At 38.1% G+C, this 17,527-nt stretch overlaps 1 protein-coding gene across 1 annotated transcript in view; it reads left to right on the top strand.

The window, feature by feature from the left end:
• KIF26B (kinesin family member 26B) overlaps positions 1-17,527 on the top strand; it is a 278,874-nt gene that overhangs the window by 86,034 nt on the left and 175,313 nt on the right. The window contains exon 3 of the mRNA XM_064708810.1: positions 1,336-1,869. Coding sequence (XP_064564880.1) covers positions 1,336-1,869 — 534 coding nt within the window. The remainder of the gene's footprint in view (positions 1-1,335; positions 1,870-17,527) is intronic.

The raw sequence follows: 17,527 nt of genomic DNA, 5'->3' as shown, positions 1-17,527 counted from the left end.
AAACTATCAAGACATGAAATTTGTCTATCTCAATGCATGGGGTTCATCAAATTACTTAATTACTTGATAAGAGTGCTGTCTATTTGTGGATTTTTTTTCCCTCACACAGACATGCACTCTCCGATTTTGCTGCTAAAGCTGTTAAAGCCACAAAGATGAAGAGAAAAAGATTCTGATACTCTTGATTAAAAAACTTATTGACTACTCATAAAAAAATCCACCAGTCTCTAAAAATTAGGGAGGGGCAGTTGAAGTCTGTCCTGCCTGATCTGTAAAACCACAGGAATGTGGTGTGAAAATTCCAAACAATATTTCCATCAAGTAACTGTCACTTTTTGCTCTGTGCACACATCATTGCTGTTTCTAAAACTGTGTGATACTGTAAGAACCAGGCCAATTTGGTGACAAGCCTGCTTTAAGATTGCTGTTTGGCTTCACTATTTGCACTTCAGTGATGGCACTCAGATCAGGGTGCATGTTGCCCTGTGGGCAGCACCACTGATGTTCAAATATTCACCCACGTGGTAAGGCTATGAGACAAGAGGCTTTAAACCTGGTTATGTGGTTTAGCATCAGAACTATGCTTTCAAACAAGAAAATAATTCTTCACAGATTGTTAACTCTATACATGTTGTATTTTTTAAAGAAAATTTTTACTTTTTTACTTTGATTTTATCAGCAGATACCCAAAATAGTGCTAGAACTTTCGTTAACGAAGTTGTGGTTTTTTTTTTTTTTTTTTTTTTTTTTTTCTGGACAGGGTGTTCTTGGTAAATTATTTAATCAGCTATCTATCTGTTTTGAATTCTGAAAAGGATTTTTGAGAGAATGGTGGTACTTTTAATTTTCTTTTTCAGCTGTCTTTGAAGTGTTAAATTTTTGTTGCAGAGTATTTCCTGAGTTTTCTGAACACCAAAAGCTGAGGGTGATCAGTAGATGGATTTGTGAACCTTGCAACAAGTCCACTGGCTATAGTGGAGTTGCTCTTAATCTCACCTATGTAACTAAGTGCAGATTTCATTCAAGCCAGAAATTAGGTGCAGTGGTGTGAAGCAGGTTAATTCCTTTTCTCTGCCATGCATTGAAGCTTGCAGTGGATTTATAATATTTGCCACTTATCAGTAAAAGAATTTTTCCTTTCCAACACAATCCAGTTTCTCAATTTTGTTCAGCTCTGCTGCTGGCATATGTTGACTGTATCTAATGGCCTTTGTTTGCATTCTAAGCTTATCTCATAAATTTGCTTTTGAAATGCAGCTATAATGTTTCAGTGTGGTGACTGTGGTTAAACATTTCTCTCCTGTCCCCCCTTACCCTCCTCTGTTTGATTTTTAGGACCCAGGTTTCTCTTCAGTGATTCACGAGAAGCTCCAGGTTCCCAATACCATTCGGAAGGCGTGGAACGAGAAGGACAACAGATGTGATGTTTGTGCCACACACCTGAACCAGCTGAAGCAAGAGGCCATTCAGATGGTGCTGACCTTGGAGCAAGCTGCCAACTCAGAACACTACGATGCCTCGCCAGGCTCTCCCCCGCCTCTCTCCAACGTGCCCACGCTGGTGAGCCCCCGGCACATGGGCAGCCTGCAGCCCAGGGACTGGGCCTACGTGCCTGCTCCTTACGCTCCATCCAACTACACAGGCTTTGTTGCCAACAAACACGGTGGAAAACCCAACAGTCTAGGAATTGGAAACGGGGTGGAGAAAAAAAATGGCTCTCCTGGACACCAAGCCAAGGTCAGCTTTCAAATGGCCACCAGCCCCAGCAATGGTAATGTTCTCAACTCGGTGGCCATCCAGGCCCACCAGTACCTTGATGGCACCTGGTCTTTGTCAAGAACGAATGGAGTCACTCTCTACCCCTACCAAGTAAGTATTTTCAAGTAACAAAACATGCTTGTTCCCTTCCCACTGAGCTGGCAGGGGCATACTAACGCTGTTTGCCCCTGTGGGGTAGGAGTTGAGCCACCTGTGTAAAGTGAGCGCTAGGACAGGGACAGCTGTAAATCACTGATAGGGGATTGAGCTGGGGGAGACACAGATCAAAAACAGTATTAATGACAATACCTTCTATGAATTTAGCTTTTACTGACAGCAGAACCGAATCATACAGTATTTTCAATTATGCTTACACAGTCCTCACTCACTTTCACTCAAGATACTCAGAGCAACAGCTGGGAGCCAGCCACACTTGGTTACTCCAAGAGAAGTGCACCAGGGATTTCTGAGCTGGTATTCAGGAAGGATCCGGATGATCTTTTATTCCATCCTCTGTGTGTGTGTGATCATTTGGGTACATGGAGCAGATGCTAACTTCTCTGACATGTTTTAAGTTGCCTACATTCTTGATGCCAGCAGGTTCAATGGGTCCAGTAATCTCCAGATCCTAGCAGTGCTGGGATATTTTCATGTACTTTTCAGCATGTTCTTTTCTTCTTCTTTGTCTGTTTTCTAGTACACCACACCTGTAAGTGGCTGTAGAACCCATCCACCCCAGAGGGCACAGAAGAAGCTTTTTTTGTGTGACAGGAGGTGGGCTTCCTGACGCACCTCACTGCAGCTGGTGGGATTTTCAGAGTACCCAAGTACTTGCAGATTGTGACATACGCCTGTTCTTCACACAAAATGTCTCACAAATGTTCGCACAAATGTCCCAGTTAGCTTCCTTAGGCACGTAAACAACTTTAGACAAGTTATTTACACCAGTCAAAGTTGGTCTTTCTACTAAATTATGAACATATTGCAAGATAGAACCCTAAATTAATATTTAACTTCTATTAGTATAACTAACTGATATTATAGCCAGAAAAAAAGCTATGTTTTCATAAGCATTAAGATATTGTCATGTACCAAAGCAAACTGGGTAAAACCAGAAATTAAGTACAGTTATTTTATCTGGAAAATATGTGACTTTATGCTTTTGTGGATTTATGCTCTGCTTAACCTGAATAATTTTTGGGTAGGTCAGTATGTGATCATAGTTTTGATCTAAGAAAAAAAAATGTGATCTATGCTTCAGCTAAGGAAAAAAAAAATCTAACCAAAGAATGCAGCTTAACGAATCTGAATAACTGTTATTTGTATTGGAAAATTAGTTCCATTTTACTGAATTCACAATCTTTTAGGTTCATGTTCTGTGAAAATGTGGGGTTTGTTTACCTTTTATAATGTTTGAATTTCCTTGATGATTAATTTTATCTTAAAAATATTCACTAAGGCAAATCTAATATTCACAATTGTCTAGACTGATTCTGTAGTTTGGGTCCAGTTAAATTCAGGACTCTTCCCTACCCTTGATTTTCAATAACCTTGAACTAGAAAAGATTACCTCAAGACACCTCTCAGCCAAAAAAACCCCAAAGCCAACACAAAACCCAACCAAAAGCCCCAGCTAACAGCAAAATAAACAAAAAATTATGAACAATAAAGAAAAAAATCCCAAACGAGCCTAGCAAGGCTGGTCTGTGTTAGAATATGTTGATTGTGAGTTTCATATTTTCCTTTAAGATTCTATTCTCAAATGTTAAGATTCTCACTGTACTCAAGTTGCCACATTTAATTCTCCAGCTGAGAAATAATAATGATAGATTTTTTCCTTAAGCACGCTAAAAGGATGTTAGTGTTTGTTTACATAGTATCTGTGTTAAGAGTGGGAATTAGTTGCATAAGAAAAAAAACTTTGAAAAGTAATTTGTTTGTAATTTCAAATATTAGTAAGATGCAAGATTTTTTTTTCTGCTTTTGTGTGCAGTAACCAATTTTACTTGCTACATAATTTCAAAACATTTTAGATCTCTTTCCCACATAAATACATTTTTGTTATGCACTTATAGTTGCAAAACTCTGCTGGGGAAGGGGACGAGGAAGATGAATCTGTTATCTCATCTTAATTAGAACCCTTCTTGATTTGGAGGTGAATTTAAAAAAAGTGGTGCTAGCCTACTTACTTGTGAATGTCTATATACTAATTAAGTTTTCTTGTCTCCCCTTAAGAATAGTGATTAGAAAAACTTCATTGTGCGTTAGCTAAGAGGAGTAGAAAATAATTTCTTGGGATAAAAAGCCTTGCACTTCACACAGAGAAGAGCAGTACCCTTCCACATCATAATCTTGTTAAATAGATGTCCAGGGAGAAGTCAGTCTCATGGCTCTAGACTTAATGGCACCTGTGGTAGACATGTCCCATTGTAAATCAGCTTTTGTTGGACAGTCTAGATAACTTGAAAGAAATGCTTGAGTACCTTGAAAACAGATTGTGATGTCTTCCTTAAAGTATAATGAAAAAAAAGAGAAAACATTAGTTTGAAAGTGATGTTCTGTGGCTCAGAATTGACTCACTGCAATTTTAAGTACCAAAAAGTATTCCTGCAGTTTTAAGTTGCAGGATGTTGCTCCCTTTTTAGTGTCTTCTCTACCAGCCTGCCTAAAATTAGAACCTTGATATGGCAGTTAATTACTATTTTTCTTTGAATTCCAGTAGAAAAACAATAAAAATAAATGAATATAAAAGGGAGTGTCATGATATTGTAAAGCTGAACTGCTGTTTAGGACAAATCTTAAATGCCACTATTCAATTAATTTTGTAGAAAGAGCACTTTCCAATGAGGAGTAAGTAAAACAAATCGGAATTTATATGTACAGCTTTAGTAATGTATCATATGCTTAAAATCTGAAAAAAAATTGGAAGTATACCAGATTTAACTGGCCATGCATGTCAGATCTAAAAAGTTTCTAGTAATTTCATGGATGTATGATTGGAACTAGTGAATGGAGTTTCCTAACATCAGAGGAATACCTGCTAAGAATTTTTTAGGCAAAACTGATCCTACCTGGAGACTGGGAGATGATGTAGATAACCCAATCAGTCCCCACTGTCCCTGCTTTATATGATTCCATATTTATGCACTCCTTGAAACAGAAACAAAAGTCTGGTTCTAAAGATCTGTGATGTCCCCTGGGCCTGATTCAAAGGGGGCTGAAATCAAATTTTGATGGTAGGTACTTTTGCAAAACAGGGAATCAGAGGCAGGGAAATGGAATTGATTGGTCTTAAACAAAGTGTGGCCCATTACAACCCTTCTGTGGAAACAGGAATGCTGAAATGGTCAGGGTAAAACAGACCTCTTTCTGTTTAGTACAGGTAGAAAAACACCAGTCAAAATTTAGTAGAATCTGATTCAGTCTGAAAATAGTTCCCTTTCCGTGCTGGTCAGCAGGTAGCATTTGTATGCCTCGTGGATCAGACTCTTTTGACCCTTGTAAAGAGTTCTGTGGATCTCCCTATCATTCAAAGTAATTTCAGTCTTTCCCTGCGCAGAAAAAACTCTTTTAAATTGTTGAGGTATTACCTGAGAAGGGCTGTAATTATTTGTGCAGCTGCTGGTGTGAATTACAGGATACCACAGTGTTAAGTACACTTTTGTTAGTTACCAGTGATTACTGAACACTTCCAAAGAGAAAAAAACCCTCTGGGCCTGGGGTGCTAATGTAGGAATGAAACGTCCAAATTCCTTCATGAAATTATTGCTTCTTGTCATTTTCATAGAGAATGCAATATTAATTTTAATGCATAACACCTTTATTACTTTATTATCACAAGTTGATAAAGTAGCTAAAACAAAAACATCACATTAATGAATAAGATTTGAGTCCTTAGGAGTTCAGACTGATTCAGGGTTTGCTTTCAAAGGGAAAGGAGTTGATAATAGTGACTAGATTAAGCTGGTTGCACTTTTTTATAGAGTTAAAGTCCTCCAATTTTTACTAAAATGTTAAACTACCTGCTTGGCTCTCATGTTGGTGTGCCTTTAAACCAACAGCATGGTGGTAGCCCCAGAGCATAAAACAGTAGGCATTTCCTTGTCTTCTAGTTACCCTTCTGGATCTGCACAAGAATCTTTCATATCTGACACTGGGTTTGAGTGCCCCCAGTATCAGTATAGGCTGGGGGAGGAAGGGTTTAAGGGCGGGCTTGCCAAGAACTTGGAGGTGCTGGTAGATGAGACCCCCACCTCAAAGCAGATAATTTCAAAAGGCAAACAAAAAGAAATTTAGCACAGTGTGTTTGGTAGATTTGAGTGACACGAAGGTCAGAATGAGATGAAGAACTGGAGAAAGTCAACAGTTCCAGGAACAATGGGTAACAGAAAATGTGGAGGCTGATGTGGGTGAGCACCTCCTGCTCCTGACCTGGAGACTGTGAAGTTTGCTTTTCGTAAGCAACAAAACAGTGCATGTGAGGATTTGAGCAGGGGCATTGTGAACAGAACATATTGACAGAAAAAGTGTTCCTTTCTCCCCTGCACTTAAAAAGACTCTTTTGACCAAAAGTTTGGAAAATTAGATCTTAAACTACTGAGAGCCTCTTGGCTCCAGGCATAATGATCTCAAACCTATTCAAAATTATAAAAGGCTTTGTTTGTGTACAATTGATGAAAGCCTACAATATGTGCTTTCTGTTACCTCTTTATGTGTAACGTGTGTTTAGAAGAACAGTTCTCTGAGAATGTACCAGCTTGTTCTGCAGCATTGCTGTGATGAATGATTTGTTTGGAGTTTACTTAGGTCATGGCTGTCATATAACACATCAATTCATTCAGGCCCAGGCTTTTAAAAAGAAACTGGTAATGACTGGATTTGGGTGCAAGAGAGAGAACCAGTGCCTGTGCGAGAGGTATTGCCATCCAGGATTTTGATTCCAAGTTTTTTCCAAGCCTTTGCTGTATAATTTATTTATTTTCTGTTTGCTGCTGCTTCTATTCCTTCTTAGTGTTCAGCAGAATGAAGATAAAATGTTAATGATTGCTAAATTGGTGCCAGGGTAATTCAAGTAGCTTCTAAAGGATATAATGCAAGGTACAGAAATCAAGTTACTTGTTCCATTTGCAGACCAACAGGTGTCTTCTGTAATTATTCCATGCTTCCTAGAGCCAGACCTATATTACCGAAGCATCTTAGCAACAACAAAAAACCAGATTTGTGTACTGACCTTTCTAGTATTGTGTTCTTCCGCAACCACACACAATTCCCTGAGATACCAAATGCAGGAGGTATTTTGCCTTTGTGCAGTTAGGCTTTGGTCCAGAATTTCTGGGATTGCATATGTTTCAAAAGCAGTTCAGTCACCATGTGTATGAGATCCATGTTTGACTGTGGTGGCTCCCTGAATGTAGTAAAAACCTTTTTGTTCCTATTACTGTGAGCTCCTGAATGATGATGCTGAGCAGATGTGTGCAAATTTTGCATTGATTTTTTTTTTCCATTCTGTGACCTGGACTCTTAACAAAGTGACACCATAATCAGACTATACACTGAAAGTGCAAGAATTTTATTTACAAAGATTGTTTGACTGGACCAAGAAACAGGTTGTCAAACAAATTCATTGGCACTGAAATTATATCCTTACTTGATTATCTCCATTGCCCTCTTCCCCCGTGCATTAGTTGTTATCTCTGAAGTAGCTTTCCTTTGGCTAAAAGCCTTTTTAGACCAAGTCACCAATAATTAGATATGACCCCGCTAAAGTCAGTGTATGTCATCAGTTGACATTTTGCCATGATTGTTTGATCATCCAATTTGTATATTACTGGAGTTAGCTATTTGTATTTCATTCCTCCTGTCTACCCCTTCAACTAACAGCCCAGTTGTACAGTGCCTTTCTAATATCATCAAGGGGGGAAACTGGAGTCTATGTGAACTGTAGGTGAGGTTTATTTTTTTGCATTACTCTGGCATGATTTGATCTCTTATGGCATTTTTATGCATGGCTTAATGACCTTAGAATCATTACTTTTCCCCTTCATGATGCTGGGGTGACCAAGGGAAGAAAGAGGTAAAGGGTATCCCATGGACTGAAAAGAGCTAAATAGGCTTATCCTGTGAATATGAAAACCCCGTGACTCAATTGTGATGTGAGGAAGAAATCTGGACTATTATAGGAGTGAGTTAATCCTGCAAATTAGCAAAAGCCAGAAGATCACAATTAGTGAGGATTTGTAGTCTTGGTTTCCTTCCCTGCTTGTAGCTTAAGGATTTTGTCCATGTGAGACTAGTTTCATTTCTTAAATAATAGCTGTGCTGATTGCTTGCATTAATTGAAAAAAATAGAAACTGAGAGGAGGTGTTTCAGCAGTGAGAAAACGGATGTAGAGATGCCATAGAGAAGGGGGAGGACAAACTGATACATCAAGGCAAAATTGTCCTTTTATTTCCTATGATATAAACAAGGTGGCACAGAACTAGAGAGAAAAATGGTCAGCTTCTGCTTTATTTCATAGTTTGAGAACATTGAGAACATAGAGAGCTACTACAGCCAATTTGGAAGTAAAGGGAAATACACTTTTTATGCAATGTGCAGTTTTTTGGAACTTATTAGAAAAAGTATTGAGCCCAAAAGCTTAGGAAAGTTCATAAAAGGATTATGGGCAATAAAAAGTTCCCTATTTTGTGGTATTAGGATTAAAAAAAAGTCAGATATAAATTGCTATATATAATAAGCATATGATATCTTGGATACCTATGCTATCTTAGGATCTGTGGAGAAGGCTTAAGTTTATACAATTTATAGGTAAGGACTAGAATTTCTGAAACTGTCAGTGAATTTTGCTGGCACAGGTATTACTGGGTTCTCTGGGAGAAGAATACTCAGTGCTTAGATGACCTCATTGTCCCTCTCTTCTGAAAGTGGGTGAGAGGTGCTGTGTTTTGGAGAGAGGCCTGTGATAAACAGATCAGTGAAAAGTGGTTTTCCAAATGTTTCCACAACATTTCCAGAGTTCCATGTAAGTGTTGAACATTTCAGAATGATTTTAACTTTTTTTTCTTTCTTTTAATTCCTTACCGAAGTGTGTGAAGATTCTAAAAGTTCTCTTGGGTTGAATTATTCATCTGAGAAGCATTTTGGTCTTTACTTTTGCATAAAGATTCAATCCTGTGGGTGATACTCCTGTATTTTGCTAATTTTTCAGCATCTGTTGCAAGGAGAGGAAAAAGAAATGTACTAAACCAAAGGCAACTCATTCTAATTGAGATCAGAAGGAGATGACAAAGGAGTTGGAAAGCAATTTTTAGGAGCTTCCCTTTAAATTCCTAAGGGATATCACTCAAAAAAGCCACAAATCAATGTACTGTCTCATTGACTAAGATGTTTGCTTCTCACATTGCTTTACACAAATAGGACATAGAATTAAGATTAGATTTAGAAACACCATATTTTTTGCCTTTTGTAGAATTCTGTTCTTTGGCTTCTTAGAAAAGCATTTGAGACTTTAAACATGGAGAAGTGTATTACTATGCACAAAATAATCTTACTTTGATACTATGCTGCACTTATGGGAAGTAAAGAAAGCACAGCTGGAGACTCATGTAACTCTGAAATGTGATTCCACCGAGCTATCATGTAAAACCATTGTTTTCTTTTCTCTAAAGTGCTTCTGAAATGGCATCAGAGAGGGGCATCAACTTCTCTGTTGGGCCAGTTCTCTGTAATTCAGTAGATTTGCATTAAAGTGGTTGGTTCTACACTTACATTCCAGGGCACTGAGGACTTGAGAGGTGGGTGTTGTCAGATAGAATACATTTGGGACCAGACCCTCTTCTGTCTCACTCCAGGATAATGGTTTTGCAGCTGACATGGCTACACTGGTATAATACAGATAAGACTGAGAGCAACATCAGCTCTGTAAGATCTGATTAGCCAGAGTGTGACAACAGCTGTGGTGATGGGAGCAAATGTGGCATCTTGCTCTCAGAGGGGCCTCCACTTCCCCTTTGGGTTGGTGAACAGGGAAGATTTTTTTTTCTCCATGCTCTTCTTGTGTCACCCTGCTCTGAAGAGCCTGCTGGAACTGCTCATGACAAATGAATGCAGAAACCTGATTGTCCAGCTTCTTTTGAACTTTGAATGTGTCAAGATGTGTTTTATGAAGTAAAAGGAAGAATTGCATCTGTACAAGGGTGAGAAAAAGCCCCTCTCAGTTAAGGAAAACATCTTTTAAGAAATGAAACTGCACTTCACCTTTCACTTCCACATAACCTCTCAAGCAGAATTCAGAGCTGCTCCAAAGGCTAAGGGAATGGTAATGAGTTTTCATCTTCCTAGAAGTTGTTTGGTACTCATTGTGGCTAATATTGCTAGCAAACCTCAGCAGAAGGATCTGTAGCTCCTCCTTGCATGAGAGCACTGAAGTTACTACCACATCTGTCATTCAGGGGTCAGAGGACTTGGGTTCTGTACATCAGGAAAGTCTCAGGTGTGACTGGTAGATGTGAATGTCAGGTGACAGTAGTGCAACAAGTGCAAGGTCACAGCTGTGTGTGTTGGTGTGCAAATGAAATGTTTCTGTTGTGAGAGCTCTTTGAACCAAATACATGCATCTGTCCAGCTTTACTTCAAATTGATGCTTTTGTAACTTGGGGAAGTGGCATGTGTAAGTGTATATTAAATATATGCATAAATTTATGTAAAGGCTAGTGGGAAGGGCAGAAAAAGAATTAAAAGTGGAAGCTCTGCTTGATGAAATCCCTTCTGCTTCCCTGACTTTGCTGTGGCTGCATGCTCAGTGTCACAGGATAATTATAAAACACCTGTAATGTGAATCCTAACAGTTCTTTACATCAAGACTATTAATAAAAGCAGAGTTTGGGCCTGGCTTTATGCTTCAAAAAAGTGTTGGTTTTTTTTTATAGTGATATACTCTTTCCTGTAAAAGATAGATGACAGATATGGTTTATTATTACTTTCCTTCCTGACAGGTTTCAGGCTGCTGGAGCTAGGCAATGTAGCTGGATTTAAACACAAATCATAAGCACAGTCATCTCTTTGTTTTATTCTTGTATATTTTCTCTGTTATTGCAATGCCACATAGAAAATGGAAAATTAATTCAAGTGCTATTAAAGAAATTATAGAGAGCGCATCACAAGAAAATGTAATGAGATACTATCAGTGCTTAATTGATCAGTCTCTCTGATCCCTGAAGACTTTGTGTGAAGTTTGTTGCCAGTGTGCAGGAGGTAGAAAAGGATGCGACATGATATGTAATTGTGTGATTCCAATACATCATGGCAATGATCAGAGACAGGACTGACAGGGAAAATGCACTCAGGAAGCTCTGTCTGCATTTAGACCAGTTTCTACAGAAGTAATTTTGAAGAGTCTTGCAATGCTGGGTAGGTTGAACTGAGGCTTAGTTTGCACGCTTGTTGAGATTTCTAATACTTTTGCTTTGAACTAATGTAAACCAAAAATATTATTGTTTGTCCTGTCCAGTAAATAATATAACAAGACACTATTCAAGTGACTTAAGAGAACAATGCAGCAAAAGGTTCCTGGCCACCAGGCTTCTTTGATAAATTACAAGAGCAACAGAAGATATCCTAAAGCTTATATATATATATATTTTTTTTTTTTTTTTACTTTTAGATGTAAAGGCTGAATAAGAGATCAAGTTGTTTTCATGCAGCTAAATGCTTTGGAGGGAAAAATCTAGTTCTCATGTTACTGGCTTTTCATTGTTTTTCATCCTTAGTCAGTTGTCTCAAGGGTCTTTGCCTCTGTAATCCTAAATGCTGGGATATGCCATTTGCAGCCAGGATTTAGTAGTGATGCTTATGATCTCCTGACTGTTGTCTTGCACTTCAGAACCTTTGTAAAGCTCCTTTTAAACACTGCCACAGCCCAGCTTATCAAGATTTATTCCTATTTATGTAAAAGTAGATGAAATGCAGACACCTGACGTGCTTTAGTGCAAGGTTTCTGGAAAGGGGCTTGAGAGAGGGGTGTTATGTATGTGCAGATTATGAGATTTTTCCAATCCCAGTGATGTGGATTTTTCTGCTTCCTTTTCCATTCACTGCTTAATCACCTTAATCATATAATAGGAATATTTGCTACTTCTCCCTGCCATCTCAGTGCTTTGTCTCTGACTCAGGGACAGTTGGCACCGGTGCAACGGGCCATTATTTCTGTGGCCTCTAGGCATTTTATGATTCAGTGAATATGAATAATAAAGCACCTTATTCCTCCTCTGTCGTCCACACTTGATTTCAAGTGTGGTAGTGGAGGATTATTATGGCTTGATTTCTCTTTGAGCATGAGAGAGGGGGAAGGCACCTCTAAGTTAAAAACACATAACAGAAATACTGGAAAACAACTGTTTTATTCCTCAGTATCCCCTTCTATCTGCTGGAAAATTTTATATGATTCATGATAGATAAAAAAATTCCTTGGTAACGCTATTGCTGCTGGTATTCTTTTGCCCAATTTAAATACATTGAGTATAAATATTTCTTCATAATTTCTTGAAGACTCTTTAGATGCTACCAGAGAAAGCCAAAGGGGACCTATCAGTAGCCGCAACTCTACTACACCAAGATTTTGTGCTTAGGCCACTAGGGAATTTCCTCCCAAGATTTTTTAAATGTTGCATGGACATGGAGTGGGAAAAAATGAAATTTTACTGGGAAACATGTAATGTAAACCCAGTTGAATTGGTAACTATAATATTTTGCAGACTTTAAAGTCCATATCTCTAAAATGATAAATAATACTTGGAGGGAAGAAACAAATTTTATTGTGCTATGCTATATGTGTTATAAAGTGGATGTACAGAAAGATTGAAGGATATGCCTGAGGTGGCTGCTATGCAGCCTGTGAAGAGATGAGAGAATAACCTTTTCTGCTGTTACACTCAGGACAAAAAGGGCCATCTTGTCATTTCATGTGTTGAGGGTAGTTTTTGCTGTGCCTGCCTGAAAGAATCAATATCAGAGTGGATTATGAAATCATAAGGACTCAGAACAATTTGAAAAAACATTGGTAACAGAAGGGACTGACTAAAAATATCCTGCTGGTTGATTGTTTTTTTATCTTCAAATACAGCTTGAGCTGGAATTTTTATCAACTGTGCAGAGTTCATACACTTTGCCTTTTACAACAAGCTGCTACTGTGCTTTCTGAGAAGAAAAGAAACTTGCAAATAAGGACTTTGCTTTAGTGGGATTCACTTGAAAGCATGCCCTTGGGAAAGAAAAAGACTGTAGGAGTTCTAAATTGACCTCTGAAGTTTTTAGGTTTTAGTATCTTTGAAACATATTTTTTCTAAAAGCTCCTGAGTCCAGGATATATCTTTCTTGTTTACTCTGCCTTGAGTTCTGACTTTATAAAAGTAATTCCAGGAAATATTAAAATCCTTTCATTCTCCTACAGTAGTCTGTTTTTTCCTAGGGAACCTTACAGTAATGCTTTTCTGCTGGAAAATGGAAAAAAAATGAGTGTGAAAAAGTAATATTTTTTTTGGTTGGGAGTTTTATAATCAGCTCTTCATGGTGGATAAGACTGAACCCTTTGTGAATGAACCCCATTGTCCATAGGGGACACTGCAGTGAGCATCAGGAAGCATTAGCTCTAGAACGCTTGGTTGTTATCCTGCATATGTGGTACTGCTCCACCTTTTGGAGCTGGATCATGCCCATCTTGTTTTCCATTTGTCCTAGAGTAACTGTCTGCGCAGGATGCCTTCTGAAGGGCCTGTAGTAAACCTGGTGAAGAGACAGTGGGACCTTTTACTGCAGTTAAACAGATTACAGCACTATCCTTGCACAGACCTGTGGTCAGTGATCCTTCTTTTGACATGTTACTATGGAGCAGCAAATCAGTCCCTGATGCTCTATTAAAAAATAATTAATTAAAATAAAGATTTCCTTTCAAAAATTAATTTACAAGTAGCTTCTGAAAATGGAGGGAAAACATTCAAAACAGTTCATGTGCAAAGAAAAATTCTCAGTGTGATAAGCCAAAATTAAAGCTGAAGGTGACAATGAGACATTTATTACAGTTCAGAATAGTTTACTAGAGTTCAGGCATCATTTCAGACGGTATGCTAGTTTGTTGCTATTATATTTGAATTTCATTAAATACATTTAATTAAATCTGTTGTAAATCTGTTTTACCCCCAAGGGACCAGTTAGTATAATCCTTCTGTTTGCTTATAAAAATATCAACCAATTGTTCCTGCACTAATTTTAATCATTGTTTATTTTTAAACAATAGTGAATACATTTTGTCTCTTTAGTTTCTTGTGCAAAATCCTTGGGGCAATGAATTTTTGTTGTTGTTTGCGTCCTATGTAGAAGAAAGTTTGTATTCATTGTCAGAGTGTTTAAAAAAAGATAAAAATAAGAAAAAGAAGTATGACTGTGCCATTTGAAGTTAGTTTAGGCTGACTTTAAAGAGAAAGAAATGAATGTAGTTGTAAGACTTGATAGTATACTTTCAGATAGTAATAAAATGAGCAAATTCTACTAGTAAAAATTAGGAAATAATAAGCCTACAAGGATGCAAATATTTAAATAATGACAAGAGTCTTATTTAATAAGGACAAGAGTCTTATTTAAATAAGGACAAGAGTCTGTCCTGCAACCCACAAATCTACCTGACGTTAGTGTAGTTCAAAGACAGGCAGTAATTTATAACAAAAGCTGGAAGAGCATGCTGTGGGTAGGTACTGTGAACAAGTTTTGCTGTGAAAGTATACACACAGTGCAGCTATGAGTAAAGAATTGGTAGTATTTACTGTGTGTGCTGCATTCCAGAGTTAAATGCATTGGGCAGCAAGATGCACAAGACCTTGAATATGACTGTCTTGTATTTGTCTTTTGCAGCACTTTTCCTAGAGAGCAAATCATACACAGTCATTAAAGCTGTATGGTGTCTACCCTTGGTTTGATCTGTGTTCTGTTTCAGAGGAAAATAATTCCTGATGAATCAGGCTGTTATTTGTCCACGCAAAATAGCCATGATAGGTTATACTGATGGAATTTGAAAGAATATCATCTCTTGAGGAGTGATTGCTACTTGTTAGTGCTGCATAGTGCTGAATGGATATTCAGTTGTTCTCTCTCCTGCATTTTCAGAAACAGCTGTAGAGCACACCCAGAATAAAGCCCGTGTCCCTTCCTCTCTCTAATTAATTTTTCAGAATGGTGCAATTTTGAGAATATGCATGTCTGTAGTTATATCTTCCAAATTGATCACTGATTTTTTAAAATCCCATCTGAGAATAGTAAAGGAGTTATGTCTCAGCATTTTCTAAAAAAGAGTCATTTACAATCAGTGATAAGAGCCAAATATTGTTCTTCATCTGACCTTATTCAGCTGGTCAGTGGAGATGGGGATTGGTATTAATTACCCAGTCTGCAAGTGAATGTGCTCAAAATTAAAGCAGAGAATGGACAGTTAGCATGTTTAAAGTTCTTAGTGTACAAAGGCCCTAAGGGGACACATGGGAATGTCATCTTTGTACTGTAAAGCTGTCATAGTGAAGATGGATTATGATGGTTCCTGCAAACCAAAATGCAAATTGCATATACTGGGGACAGATCATTGTGTGCACTTGAATTAAATGCTAGGTCAGCTTTGGATAATGTAGTATTGAGTGAGAGCCTGGAAAACGGTGCTTAGCTTGGATCCCTTCAAGGCTTGCAAATCTAAGCTGAAACAAACAATTTGAATGGAAAACATGGCAGAAGTTGCAGCAAATGAGAGGAGACAAAAAACATGATTAGCTTGGAAAATAGGAGTACTCTAGGAGCATATGTAAAAAGCTGAGGCTCTTCGGTGCTGTGTGTGAAAGATCCATCCCATTCCAAGTGGAGTACCATACCAAGTGTGTGTGCTGATGGTCACAATTTGATCCATTTATGCCACTGAAAGGGAACCAGAACAGAGAGAGGCTCACTTACAGTGATTTACAGTGTGCACCAACTAAATTTTTATCTGATTAAGTCCAGTTGAGGATGTGCTTCTCTTTTTTTTTTTTTTTTTTTTTTTTCCTTCCATTAGCTGAGAGAGCAATAAATCTAGAGCAAAGAGAAGACAGCATAGCATAACTGAGCACCTTGTCAGCCTCTGGAATTCACCCCAGGAAGTGGCCTCCAAGTCAAATGCTTACAGTTGGGTGATTTTTATGGCTGCTAATAACAGCTGTAGCTATGCAAACTAAGGTAATAGGGCAACCAAATGTATGGCTTAAGGCATTGACCTTCAGAGCAGGAAGCAACTGTTTATGTCCAGTTCCTGGTCTCATTGGAAGGCTCTTCTGGAACCTTTTGCATTCTTTTCATGTATTCCTGTTAAAAGTTATAATTGTTGCTGTAATAAATTACTTTAAAAATGTTAGCAGGATTTTTTTACTATTAACATGAAAGAAAGATGTGTTCATGTATTGTGACAGATTAGAAAGACCAACCTTGTTAAATTTATAGAGGTTACTCCTGCTGATGTGTAAGTTCTGCAGAACAGTCAGGGTTTTTTGCTTTAGCAAAAAAAGCTAAAGACTTCTCTGGAAATGAGACACTTTCATGGCTGCTCCCATGAGCACTGGTAAGTCAATATCAGCTGTTGCCCCATCTTCACATTGGTACAATGAAGGAAGGAGAATCTTCAAGGGACTGTTCATAGTAGGGGGACAGAAAAGGGCAATTTGGATTGTTGTGGTATCTGCCAGCACTAATATAATTAAAGCCTGTGTCAGCAGTTTATATAAAAGCTGATAGTCATGTTTTATTTCTGATGGGGCAGCCACTGGAATGGTACTAGTTTCCAAATAGAAACTTTCTAGATTCCTGGGGGTCAAACCTGGGCACCTTTCCATGAGCAGGTTGGTAAGAGACCTGCCAGCTGTGTGTGGTATTTTATGAGTTCTCCTCCCTGTTGGGAGGAATGATTTGAATCTGATTCCACATTCTTAGAAGGCTAATTTATTATGATATGATAGAATACTATACTAAAACTATACTAAAGAATAGAGAAAGGATATTTACAAAAAACTAAAAGATACTAAAGAAAAACTTGTGACTCTCTCCAGAGCTCCGACACAGCTGCACCGCAATTGGTCATTAAGTTAAAACAATTCCCATGTTGGATAAACAATCTCCAACCACATTCCAAAGCAGCAAAACACAGGAGAAGCAGATGAGATAATATTGTTTTCCTTTTTCTCTGAGGCTTCTCAGCTTCCCAGGAGAAAAATCCTGGGCAAGGGGATTTTTCCAGAAAATATGACAGTGACATGTGTGTACTGATTTTAGCCCCCAAAAAAGAGGGGGCTAAGATCTTGCTCACCTTCACGTGATTATGTGTGTGGACTGAATTTGCATTATGCCACATGCTTATGCAGTAATCATTGCAGGAATCTCTAAGCCTGTCAGATGATTTTTCCATACTCTGAGCTAGTTATCTCTCCTTGTATTTTTTGTGGTAGAATTTAACCATGTGTCTTTGCTTAAACAAAGACTAATGATTCCACCTATGTGTGGATAAACAAATTGTGGTTTTTATTCCTTATTCTCTTGCTAGCTACAGAAAGAGGTTCCTTTCTGGGTCAATAATGCCATTTAAGTTAAGCCCACATGCTGTCACACTCTGGTAGCTTCTAGAGCTGTTCTTGTCAACTGACAAGTGAAAGGTCAGTGTCTCACAGATTGTTGTTTGTGATAAGGAAACAGCTACAGTAAGATTTGAACTTCTTA

This window comes from Zonotrichia leucophrys, chromosome 3 (genome assembly GCF_028769735.1).
Source record: "Zonotrichia leucophrys gambelii isolate GWCS_2022_RI chromosome 3, RI_Zleu_2.0, whole genome shotgun sequence".
NCBI lineage: Eukaryota > Metazoa > Chordata > Aves > Passeriformes > Passerellidae > Zonotrichia > Zonotrichia leucophrys.
This window is presented reverse-complemented; position numbering and strand designations above follow the sequence as displayed.